Below are 13,069 nucleotides of genomic sequence, written 5' to 3' on the forward strand. Positions count from 1 at the left end.
AAAAAATGGAAATTTTGTGAAAACAGTGAAAAACAGTCAACTCTGTGTGTGTGTGTGTGTGTGTCCTTGCCTCTCTGAACTTCTCCAAAGACTGCTCAGGCCCGAAGACAAACTGAAGTGGAACGTCTTCGCAGTGACAGTGCGGCCGTTCGCTGGAGCGCACAACATGCTCTGCCACTTTCTGCAGAGTGGCCGAGCCGATGACTCGAGAGTGACGCAGAGCAGAGATGATCTCGTCCTCCAGCAGCCAACGGATCTGATTCACACAAACGAACAAACAAACAAACACACACACACACACACGGGCAAAAACATCACATCACAAACATCTTCAAGCCTGCCAGCTGCTCCTGAAAGCTGTAATTAAAATCTAGGAATGATCACCTTGGGTCATACCAAACGGCAACCAGTTAAATAAAAAACAAAAAAAAACAAAAAAAACACCTGTTCACTAACTAAGTCAGTACATTAATTTTCCTGGTCTGGTGAGAATTACTAACAACAGGAAACATAAGGAACAGTGTCTTTTCTAACTTGTCATCTGAGCATTAGCTCATTCATTCATTGAATTGTCTTCCACTTTAGGGGAACACTAGGGTCAAAGGTCATCGCAGGGCAAACATCTCTACTACAACTCTATTGAAAATATCAAATGACTACACTATAAAATGAATATATAACACACACACACACACACACACCTGCACCCTTACACACACACACACACACACCTGCACCCTTGCACACACACACACCTGCACCCTTACACACACACACACACACTAATGCTGCAATCAGATCGGATGAGTTTACATACGAGTGACGGTGCTTCGCTGGTTAGATAATAAGATAATAAACATGGAGGGAGATAATGATAACTCCTGAACTTAAACCAAGACACTTGTAAAAGAAAAGAACCACGGACATCGTTCTTAACGTTGTCTTCGACATAGGCTGCCTCGCTGTGTTTAAGATTGTAATCCTTAAACAAAGCGCCACAAACTAAGCACACGGCGTTACCTTTGATGCCTGTAAAGAAATATGTAGCAAAAAAAAGCAAGAAAAGTTCATTCTGAATGGCGCGTTTTCAACAAGACATGGACTGTCTTGTTGAAAACGCGCCATTCAGAATTAACTTTTCTTTTTTTTAACGTAAGCTGACATTTTTAGGGGGCCAGGGGTAACTGGCTAGCATCACCTGTCGCTGCGCAGACAGACCCAGATACGTGCGTCCATACGTCAGGCTTTTCAAAATAAAAGCAACACAGTTGTATTGCATGCGCAGCATAAATACTTGTTATCTGTGTTTAGGACGTCTCATTTAGATGAAAACGAGGTTGTAGCTCATTGACCGCCGTATCGACCGTTTGTGTCACTATCTGTCACATGTTTTCCATGTTATAAGGTCGTTTTCAAACTCACCTCATCCATTGTGGCCAGAATTGCTAACTTGTGAGGGAGTGGGAGTTTGGATAAGGGATCACCAGAGACGCTGAGGAGGACAAAAACAAACGGACACCTCTGTTGATGCAGAACAGTCAAAGCCATTGAGATTATGATCAAACGTTCAAGTGTTAAACTAACTGACCCCTCCAAACCAGCGCCTCTCAGACTGTCCAACACTGCCATCAGCCCCTCATCGGAGCGATACGAGGAAGGCTGTCCAGGTGAACGATTCAGGGACATACTGCTCTCTGACGTGTACCTGCAGGCACGCACACACACACACACACACACACAGAGGGAGAGAGTGATGATGTAATTATGCTGCAATCATGTGGCTCACACACTCCTCACAGAAACACATTCACAGAGCTGAGCCATATAATCACATTCTCATATGAGATGACGTTTGACTAAGAACCTCTTGACATCATCTGTACTGTGAAAAAAATAAAGCTGCACGCAGCCTTGTGCAGGCCTCCTCAGCCACCATGACTCAGTTTTCATGCGCTGAAGTTTTCTGGCTCGGTCTCTTTGTCTCACGTACGAAGTTTAAAGCAGATCGTACCGACGTATGGCGAGATTACAGGGCACTTCCTGTTTCGTGGCAAAATGGCGGCTAAATTCAAAATGGCCAACTTCCAGGTGGGTGAACTTTGTGTACATAGACATGTTCATGGTTGGTCTCTCGTGTCACGTGTGAAGTTTCGAGCAGTTTGGTTAATGTATGGCGAAGTTACGGGGGCACTTCCTGTTTCGTGGCGAATGGTTGAAATTTGCCAATATTTTGATGGTTGCCGTGGCCACGCCCCTATATGAATCAGCGACACCTTTAGATAACTTTTCCTCTTTGATGTGTCTAGTAAAAATTGACGTGGGTTTTTATATTGCTACGATTATTGTACGATATTATTATATTATTTGTAGGATGTGCAAAATCACCAAGATGGACGCCGAATTCAAAATTTGCTGACTTCCTGTTGAGTTGAGGCCATGGTCACAATGGACTTTTTTGTTCGTCTTGGGCTGTGACATGTTTACACCAAGTTCCGGGAAATTTGGTGCCACTTCGTTTTGGCTTTGTCCTACCAGGTTTCAGGTTTGGAGGGGGCGCTACTGAGCCATTTTGCGCCACTTTTACGTATTACCCATAAATTCTGATTTGCGTGCCAATTTTCCTCCGAAATGTTAAAAATGTGTTCCTTTCTGAAAGAAAAACAAAAGATTCTAAGAAATCCAATCCATTCCAACATCTTCTAAAGGCTAACTCCTGCCCACTTGCCTGATTCTGAAAAATGCCAAGAAGTGGGCTGAGAGCCGAGTGATTAAAGGTGGACTGTACAGAGGTCAACACGCACCTGTTGTGATGGAAATCCGCCATGACTTCAATCTCCAGAGGCAGAGTCAGGACAAAGATATCTAAAGTGACCGAGAGCTCGTTCAAATCCACAGTCTGCAGCTCGTCAGCGTTCTCCAGGCAGGAAATAATCTGACCTGTGATCACAAAACCAGAGTGAATCTTAGCATCTTAGAATTTAGTGCACTAAACTTGCTCAATTTACATTTAGATAACTTAAATGTGGTTTTACAAGACCATTTTTTCCTAGTATTTAATATTTTGTGTATTAACCCTGTTTGAGCTGTAGTGTTTCATCTATTGTAGATCTTTTTTAATATCTTCGTATTAAGTGCAATAATGCCGTACAATTTGGACATGAAAATCTACTAATTTTGCTTAGTCTTAGGGTCATGGTATTGTATATTTTACTATTTAGTGCAATTACACTGCTTTATTTGCACATAAACTCTTATATTAAGCTTATTAGATAGAGTTTCTATACTATAGTGCTGAATATTTTTTAGTATCTAATAGTTTAATCGTCCTTATCCAATGTCTTTGGCTCAGATATTGTTTTGTTTTAGTATTTACCCAGTTTAATTTGCACATAACACTCTAGAATTTCAAACACTATGTAACGTTTTAGCGTGATAGTATTGTATATTTGAGTATTAAGTGCAATAACACGGCTTCATTTGCACATTTATCTCCACCTTTTTAATATTATCTTAGTATATTAAGTGGATTAAACCAGTTTTGTTTTCACATAAACTCTGGCTTTTTCTTTTTTTTTTACTCATCAGAGCTTTTTCATTACAGAGCTGAATATTTTGGTATTTTAGTACATTAACCCTGCTTAACTTGCACATAATACAAGCTTTTTTAGATATTTACACTTAGTATTAAAAATGATTATTCTTAAATATTTGTGGTATTGTATATTTTTAAATGATATTGAAGTTTTTTTAATGTATTTTCTGTGTTTTTTATGGTTTTTTTTTAATCTCGTTCTCCTGGTTATAGAATAGAATAGAATAGAATATAAATACTTTATTCATCCCCAAGGAGAAATTGTTTTAACATAGCAGCAATACAATACAAAAAAAATATTATAAACATAAAATGTAATGTAAATGTGGCATAAAAGAGTGCAATGGCATTGCACTCGTGTCTCCTCCGGCAGAGGCGAGGAGGGGAGGAGAGACCGTACTTACCCAGGCAGGTGGGCAGCGTCTGTATGGGCATTGAGCCATGGCAGCTTTTCATGTTCACAGAACATGTGATGTGGACAAACAGGGGGGGCATGTCCAGCTGTGGCCCCTCCAGGTGCAGTGGCGAGTCTCCCTCCAGGATGCTGAACGAGTCCTGGTCCTGGTTGACCGTGTTGGAGTCGGACAGGGACTGGTCCTCGCTCTCTCCGTCGCAGCCAACACCCGGATGCTCCTCATACTCCACCACCAGGTCTGTGTCGCTCTCTGTGGCCGAGCAGCTGGGCAAATTTTCTACAACAACACACACACACAATTAACTGAGTTAAAACACTTCCTGAAAACAGATTCTGTAAGTGAGGAGGTCAATTTAGGAGCCTCGCACCTCCTCATACAACCAGTAATCATGAATTGAAACAGTTTAGGCAGCTATATGCTGCCCCCTGCTGGCCACAGACCATGAAAAGAGACCTTTTTAGCCATTGAGAAACAAAAGATCGGCTCAGATAAATGTTTTAAAACCGTCACACTGACCATTGCCCCTCGCTGAAAGAAAAATTTTTGGATTATCAACTCAGATAAACATTTTTAAATAATCCTCACCATCCTCTGTAGCAGGTTCAGCCTCTGAAACCAACTCCTCACTGGGTCTCCTCTCTCTGTCTCCGTCCTCCGAGTCCTCCTGAGGACACAAATGCACAATCCTTCATTTCACATACTATTATTATCATCATCTTAAACCAGTGTTAATCCAGGAAATTTCCTTTCCCGTGTATAATATCTGACTTTACTCACCTCTTTCTTGGATGACGGCGGGCAGTAGAAGAAGTAGTGCGGATTCGACGGCACTGTTTTGAAATACTGCGACACGATCTCCATGAACTTATCCTGTTGTAAAAAATAACACTCGGTTTAAAGTCGTTTGTTTTAATGAAAACAAACAAAGTGACGACAGAGTGAACTGATGTGAACGATACCTGGACGATTCTGTGCAGATCCGGGTACACTTCACACCTGGGCTGAGTCTGGAGCAGCAGCAGAGGGAAGTCAGAGGCCTTTGCCGACTTCACAGGTTCATCCAGAGGCGACGACGACGTGGGAGCAGGCGACTTCCCGTTGGATTCGGCTTCACAAGCGTCCACCGCTTCAGCACAGGATTCCCTGTGGAGATAATTGTGATTGTCGCCATCCGACACATGCGAGAGTTTTAAATACGAGTGCATGAATGCAGCAGATTACGAGCTCAAGTTCCACAGACGTTCAACATTATAATCCTTTATTTTCCCCCACTGTTCACTTAGACTTGCCATTTATTCATTACAATAAGAGTTAAAATGGGTTTTATTGCACATACACACCAATTAATAATAGTGAATTTGACCTCTGGATTTAACCCCATCCCTTTTCTTTTCTTTTTAAACACCCGTGGGGAACACACACGAACCAGGCACAGGAGCAGTGGGCTATGAGCAATGGAGGATTGGGCACCTTGCTCAGGGGCACCCAACCCTTGATTTGAACCGATGACCCTCTGGTTACAAGCCAGATTTCTCTCCTCTTGACCACAGGCAGCTACATAGGGAGTGCTACAAATTAGAGCTGAAACTCGATTTATCGATTATTAATCTATTACTAAATGAATCGTCAACTACTTTGATAATCGATTAATCGGTTTGAAGCTTTTTACATGATTAAAACAAGATTTCTGACTGTTTCAGCTTCTCAAATGTGAATATTTTCTAGTTTCTATAATTTTTCCACTTCTTAAATGTGAATATTTTCTAGTTTCTGTAATTTTTCAGGCATATTTTCTAGTTTCTTTGCTCCATATAAACAAAGAAATCATTAAAAGTGAATCATTTTGGTTTTTGGACAAAAACAAGACATTTGAGAACACCGTTATTTCCAGGTTTGACAAACACTGATCATAATTTTTTTAAGTTTTCTGACATTTTTATGGATTTTATGTCTATTGTGAAAATAATCGTTAGTTGCAGCTCGACAACAAATAATCCTACTATACATTTTAATTGTTTTCCTCCTTATTCAGCCATATTTGGCCATTAACGAGTTTGACATACTTTTACATAGAAACTTCAAAACGTTGAGCTCAATCAGGACACGATTGCTTGTATTTTTTCTGATTGGAATATTTCATAATTTCTGAAATATTCAACATTTTCTGCACATTTTTTCACACTAAATGTAGAAACTTCAGTCAAAGCTCAATGAAGACACAGAGTGTAATTCACACACAAAACCTAAAACATGTTTTGTCACATCCTACATATCAACATTAATAATAACAATAATAATAGTACATTTTAATCATATAAATGGTGCTCAAAGACACTTTAAATACAATAAAAAGGTCATAAAGCGAGCACTGACAAGTAAATTAAAATAGCATTAAGTGTCCAATATACACAATAAAAGTGTGTTAAAACGTCCAAGAGCTGTCATAAACAACTCTCTGCTCGTACCTGGACAGTAGAGGCACGGACGCCCCGCGGTCTGCTTGCTCCTCCTCAGATTCCCCAATAATAAACTTAGCAGGCCTCCGTGACGGTTTTGAATTGCCTCCCCATCCTGGAGCGTAGCCGTGCTCCCTGAAGACCCGTATGTGTCCACAGAGCGTGTGCAGGAAGGAGGTGACGTCAATCTCCTGCAGGGACTCTTCACAGTAGTCCACGGCCGTCAGGACGTCCTGTGAGCTGATGCTGTACGACTGCTGCAGGCTGCTGTACACGCCTGAGCAACACAGGGAACACAGATCATGTCATGTCAGTTATTATTTACAATTTAATAAATTATGATCTTCCTGCTCTTGAAAGATCATTTGCATCGATAAACCACAGAAAGTGAGGAAAGTTTTGCCCATTCCTCACATTCTGTCACACCTTAAAAGTGGTGTTTATGAGTGAAGACCTGGCTTTAGGTTAAGGGTTATATTAGAATTAAGTTAAGGTTAGGTTAAGGGTTGGGGTTAGACATTTAGTTGTGATGGTTAATGTTAGTTTTTGTAAGTATGTGTGTATAGAGTGGCATAGAGAGGCATTCTACTGAGGTAACCATGGTTTTGGGTAACCATGGCCACAAAAACGCCCACTTTGGAGCCTCACAGTGTCGTCATACTTTTACGCAGAGACGTGGTTGGAACTTTTAAACGTGTCACAAGACTTGAGACTTTTCTCACTGAAGTCAAAGTTTTGATACATGTAACGATTTTTAAACAATCGCAGTTTGCGTTTTGTACCTTTTTTTGTACATTTTCAGATTTTATAATGAGCGTGTGTGGGTGCGTGGGTGGCTCCTAGAATGGCGCACTCTGCCGAGATGCAGAAAAATAATCACAAAAATCTCCTGTACATAATACACGAATACACTAACACTAATACAATAAACTACTTATATGGACATCCTGCAGTGTGTGTGTTTATGGTTCACATATTCAGGCCTTAAAAAATGTGTTTTTTTTCGTGTTCTTGCGTGTTGTTGAGTCAAAGTCATGACTCATTTTAATATTGCATTTTTAGTAGTGATATAAAGTAGCAATAATTGTTTTTTCTATTCTTTTTGTTCATAAAAATGAGCCAAGTGAGCTATGAACTGTGACGTTATTTCCAAATTTCACAAATTCAATATGATTTAAACATTTTGAGGACTCTTTGCTCAGGTGTGTTTATAAAAAAAAAAAAACTAGGTTGTGCTGAAATAAAGAATATAAAACACTCTATATTGCACATTCTTATAGCCTCTGTATATACTGTATGTTTAAACATAGTAATGGAAAAAAGCAGCCGAAATGCTCTGTGTTCTAAGGGTTACACACTCAACACAAGCAACTTTTTAACTACTCAAATGTAGCTGGGCGGTTCGCAAAATACTTTCTTGTGGGGCGACAAAGTCACAAGGGTGTATTTTTAAACGCCTCATCAGACATATGGTGGTAGGTGGATGTGAAGAGGACGTCACCTCTGACGTAGCTCTGGTGGTAATGCTCCTGCAGCAGGCTGCAGTAGTTGGCCAGCTCCTTCTGTTTGTGAGGCTGAGCCAGGAGGTCGGCCCACGGGGACGGACTGTTGCGGTCCTGAGACAGAGACCTGAAGGACGAAAGCAAACAGAGACACGAATGAGAAAGACTCTGGGAGGAGGAGCTGCAGCTGTCCCCGTTTATCCACACACACTCTATCCTGAATCACTGTGAAAGTTACAATCCACGTTAAAAGGACGGTGGTTCCATGTCTTGAAAGCAAGTTCACAGCTCCAGTCCAGATCACCACGACAGTCAGCAGAGTGAATGAAAGTAAAAGAGCCAACAGGCCTGTTAGGGGGAGAGCTGAACCTCCACAGCATGCAGCTGAAGCATCGTGTCAGGACAGAGCAGGAACGTCAAAATAAATGAAAGTTTTTCTTAATGGAACAACGATAATGTCTGACAAAGCTACAAGGACACCCGCGAAGCTGCAGCGAGCACAGCTACGGTTTACCAACTGCAGTGCAATAAAAAACGACAGAGACGTAGACGACAACTGGGACTAAATGAAATCTTTATCATCTCATTATTCTGCACTGTTTTCACTCTGTGGTCGCTTTCATTTCATTTTAGATTCTTTCTGAGAGGAGTTTTACGAGCTGTGGGGAGAGGACAGGGACGATATATAACTTTATCACTCGTCGTACAATAACACCATGTATATGTTCTTATGGTGTTACATTTTATTGTATCGTTAAACATGTTAATTTAATGTTTAAGCATTTATATCAGTGCATGGTGAGTCAGAGGCCCCTTCATTTCATTCAGATGTGCACTTGAAATTCTATCAATCTATCCATCTATCGATATCGTATCCATCTATCTATATCGTATCTATCTACATCGTATCCATCTATCGTATCCATCTATCGTATCTATCTATCTATCTATCTATCCAAAACACTTCCATTTTTGGAATTATTATATTTGGGGAAAATGTGTTGCTGCCTCGCTCATCGTTACAGTCTTAGTGATTTATTTTTAGGTGCCACAAGAGGGGGCTGGGAATCTTTCCAGCCTTTCCAGGATCTCAGGATCTTATTTATTTATTTATTTATTAAGATTCCAGTTTGTCCCGCTTTCAAATAAATGTCCCCTGAAATCATGAATCCTCTCTATAATAATTAAACTTCGTTTTTAAGGTGACATCAGTGTGCTTTAGAGCCATTTTAAACGTATTATTTTCTTTCTTTTTCATATTCTTAGCCTCATAGTAAACAGTAGAAAACGATGACATATCACAAACAGAATCACAGCCATCGCTTCATGTGAACACTTCATGCTGATCATCAGTGCAAGCGGTGACGTTTTCCATAGTGAAATAAACAAACTTGCGATATCCACACATAAACGCTGTCCCGACGTCATCGACCAACCGCCAAACTCGTGTGTAGCAGCAGCAACTCAGAGAGACTGAGGCGGAAGCATGGGGAAGACGCAGCATTAAAGAAGCAGATGAGAAACACCTCAGATGTTCTCAGAGTTCACCTCAGCAGAGGGAGAGAGGGGGAGGGGGAGAGAGAGAGAGAGAGAGAGAGAGAGAGAGAGAGAGAGAGAGAGAGAGAGAGAGAGAGAGAGAGAGAGAGAGAGAGAGAGAGAGAGAGAGAGAGAGAGAGAGAGGTGAGGGGGGGGACTGAATCAAACATGGCTACCTGAACTTCATCGGCTGATAGAACTCCCATGAATCAGCATCTTGAGCTCTATTCTCACCCAAAGACAACCAGAGACACACACACACGTTAAACCACAGGTCACCTGCGACATCATGTACATAAATGTATCCTTAATTTAATCTGTAATTAAATTTCCCCTTCTGCTGGCACAATCTGGCACAATCATCAGGAGCACGTTGGGGTTCAGTGTGTCGAGAGGAGCCAGGGATCAAACTCGCCAAAGTCTCTGGTTGGAAGATGATCCGTTCTAACCAAAGCTGCCAAATAGGCGACCTAGAGAAACGCTCAGTACCTGAAGATGTCCCTGGGCTGGCGGCTGGAGTTGGGGTGAACCAGTTGCTCCTTGAGGTGGTCCAGGGAGCAGCTGTACACGTAGACTGGACACTTCAGTTGGCTGCCGTCGCTGGCACTCTGCTGAGAAACCTGCCGGCCAAAACTGAAATCTGCCTTCTGTGGTTCAGAGAACTGCACCTCTCTTTCTCCCACGTCTAGGAAAAAAATCAGAGAAAGACATTTTCTGCATTTCAGTATCCATTAAAAATGTACATTTTGATAGTAGACATAATAGTTTTTGCCATGTGTCAACAGTGTGGGTCTGTGTTAAGGTGTCACAAATAGTTTTCAGTCCTGTTTGACTCTCATAGAGCTGTTACTGACCACGTTCATCCCTAGTCACAGTTTTTCATTCCGATTGTAAAGTGCCTGTAAAACTGTTTTTTAAAGGGTTCTTTGAGGTTCTGACACAAAATCCAGATTTCTTCCACTTCACTACACGCTTACCTTATAAAATCAACATGTTTTGACCATCACCATTAAACAGTACTTTTCTGACTGTAAATTGAAGTTTGTTTTGCTTTGTAAAAATGTGTTATTTTGTGACTTAGATGTATGAAATATTCTGTTCACATTTTCCTAAGTAATACAAACTTAATAAATAAGGCAGAAGTAGACCAGCAGCTCCTGTTTCCCCCACAAGCTAAAAATGCCAATTTTCTCAATAGACTGTGATGCAGGAGAGGAATCGATTTACAAACTTCAGTTTCCAGTCAGGGAAACAGAAAGATAAAGAATAAAACAAATTTTTAAGCTTTCATAAACCTTGCATGCTCATCTTCTGCTGGTTCTCGGCACAGATCAGTCGGCACTGACCCATAAACCGTGAATAAGAGCATCAGACTGACCTGACAGAGGTGTCGCTGTTTCTGTCTCTGACGTCCAGATGTTTTGGTCCAGCAGCAGAGAGTCAGGAGGCCACGTCTGGCTCTCAGACTGTGGCGACTGCACCGGAGACCTGGTTGCAGAAAATCCACTGCTGGAGTTCCTCTGCAGTTTACCGGCCAAACTGAGGCCGGACTCTGATCTCTCAGGTCCACTGGGGGAACCAGATAAGGTGTCAGCCTGCGACTTGTTGCTGGGAGTCAGAGTGTCGTCGTCCTGCATGCTGATGTTACCCTGCGGCTCCATCTCCAGTCCTGTGGCCGCCAACATCAGCACATCTGCAAAATAAAAGCACAGTAACAAGACTTAAAGGGATAGTGTGCAACATTTTGGAGGATTTATTGACAAATACTGATGTACTTTGAAGGAAAGTATAGCTGTTTTTACTGTATATTCATTTTGAAATGAACATTTGGTAATGACAAACCAGCAAAAGCTTGTATTTTGTTTTTTTGTTTTTTTAAATGGATGCTATTTTGATAATTGATTAATCAGTTATCTGATTTTTCAGCTTTTAAATGTGAATATTTGTGAATTATTGTGTCTTTGCTCCATATCACAAATAAATCATTCATTTTGAAAACATTATTTCCAGATTTGGGAAACACTGATCAACATTTTTCAATATTTTTCAAAATTTTTCGGACCAAAAAAGTATGTGATATAATCCATGATTTGAATAATCGTTACTTACTACAAAAACAAAGAACAACAACATCATTTCTGGTCTGTAAAAGCCACTGTAGCTCACTGGCACACACAGGAAAGACAAGGTGCAAAGGAGTCCTCAGTTTGTAGCTATCTACAGTCTCACCTTGAGATGCAACAACGTCTTACACAGCGGCCTTTTTATAACTTAAAGAAAACAAACAAACCAAAAGACGTCATGCACCTGTGAAAGAGACGGGGAGAACGGTGAGGAGGATCTGCTGAGGGCTGATGTACTTGGCGTAGCACCTCCACTGTGGCACTGAGCAGCTGCCGTCTGCCAGCATGGGCTCTTCATCCACCAGGTCTGCATTACTGAAACTCTGCAGAGAGGAAAACAAGAAAGCTCATTAACAGAGAGGCGCGTTGCTGTGCAACGTCTGTCACGGATCTGACTGGAGCATTATTTTAACTTCATTTGAAACTGTGTCTGCCAGCAGCTAAAGACCATGATACCTCCCCCCATTCCTGCTGGGCTTTTAATTTGAAATATCAGTGGGTGAATGCAGTAATATTTACAAGAGCTTAACAACAGTGTGACATCACTATGGAAAAAAAGAGGTAAAACTTAGCCTTGATAATAATAATATCTTCAAAGTAAGTCATAATTATGAGATAGAAAGTCAAAATTATTTTAGTCTGTTGCTTAAAAGACTTAACGATTATGTCTAACATCCGATGTTAATGTTACTAAAGTCACCTGCTATAGTTACTTCATTTATTTTTATCTCATAATTATAACTTTTTATCTCATAGTTATGACTTTTTGTCTCATAATTGACTTTTTGTCTCATAATTGACTTTTTATCTCATAACTTTGAATTTTTATCTCATAACTGACTTACTTTGAGGATATTTTTATTATAAAGGCTAAGTTTTATGTCTTTTTGTTTTGTTTTTTGGCAGAAATGGGCTCCCATACATTACTCTGTTTACAGACTGTAAAAAGGAACTAATGTGAACTAATGTTGGCTTTTGGAGCAGAATAATCATTACACTGTTTTTAAAAAGGCAGTTATGGTTAGTAATTTAACACACTCGAGACACACATTGTAGAGCATTTTTAAGAAAATATATATAATAGAGCTTGGTAAAAATCACGAGGCTAATGTATTTCTATGTCAAAAGTAAGGCTCTTTTGACAGGAGATAAGAAAAGGACACATTAGAAGAAATAAAGAACGACAGAAACTGGGAAGTGTGGGAGTTTTCTCCAGTAGAAAATAGTAGATATGCAAAATCATAGATGCAAGCTGGAGAAGGAGGAGGAGTAAGAATAGGAAAGAAGGAAGAAGAAGAAGACTGAACCTGTAACGTGCTGGTAGATCCCATCACCTCTTTGCTGCTGCCTGTGGTGTGGAACGACGTCACAGTGTCCTGTCTGTCCGCAGGCTTCAAACTCTCCTCTGAACACAAAAGTTACACAACACAATAAATTCAACAAC

The 13,069-nt window shown here is 40.7% G+C and overlaps 1 protein-coding gene across 14 annotated transcripts in view; it reads right to left on the reverse strand.

The window, feature by feature from the left end:
- Positions 1–13,069, reverse strand: part of szt2 (SZT2 subunit of KICSTOR complex) — a 102,486-nt gene that overhangs the window by 75,065 nt on the left and 14,352 nt on the right. For 11 of the 14 annotated variants that reach the window (XM_058638912.1, XM_058638898.1, XM_058638905.1 and 8 more), the window contains exons 23-37: positions 12,933–13,030; positions 11,810–11,948; positions 10,881–11,195; positions 9,992–10,187; positions 9,679–9,726; positions 7,966–8,093; positions 6,474–6,741; positions 4,968–5,151; positions 4,786–4,878; positions 4,594–4,672; positions 3,997–4,284; positions 2,802–2,937; positions 1,589–1,705; positions 1,423–1,492; positions 71–256 (exon numbers count right to left, since the gene is read on the reverse strand). In XM_058638912.1, coding sequence (XP_058494895.1) covers positions 71–256; positions 1,423–1,492; positions 1,589–1,705; positions 2,802–2,937; positions 3,997–4,284; positions 4,594–4,672; positions 4,786–4,878; positions 4,968–5,151; positions 6,474–6,741; positions 7,966–8,093; positions 9,679–9,726; positions 9,992–10,187; positions 10,881–11,195; positions 11,810–11,948; positions 12,933–13,030 — 2,345 coding nt within the window. The remainder of the gene's footprint in view (positions 1–70; positions 257–1,422; positions 1,493–1,588; positions 1,706–2,801; positions 2,938–3,996; positions 4,285–4,593; positions 4,673–4,785; positions 4,879–4,967; positions 5,152–6,473; positions 6,742–7,965; positions 8,094–9,678; positions 9,727–9,991; positions 10,188–10,880; positions 11,196–11,809; positions 11,949–12,932; positions 13,031–13,069) is intronic. The other 3 variants (XM_058638910.1, XM_058638906.1, XM_058638904.1) reach the window with 2 other exon arrangements.

This window comes from Solea solea, chromosome 9, assembly GCF_958295425.1.
Source record: "Solea solea chromosome 9, fSolSol10.1, whole genome shotgun sequence".
Taxonomy (NCBI): domain Eukaryota; kingdom Metazoa; phylum Chordata; class Actinopteri; order Pleuronectiformes; family Soleidae; genus Solea; species Solea solea.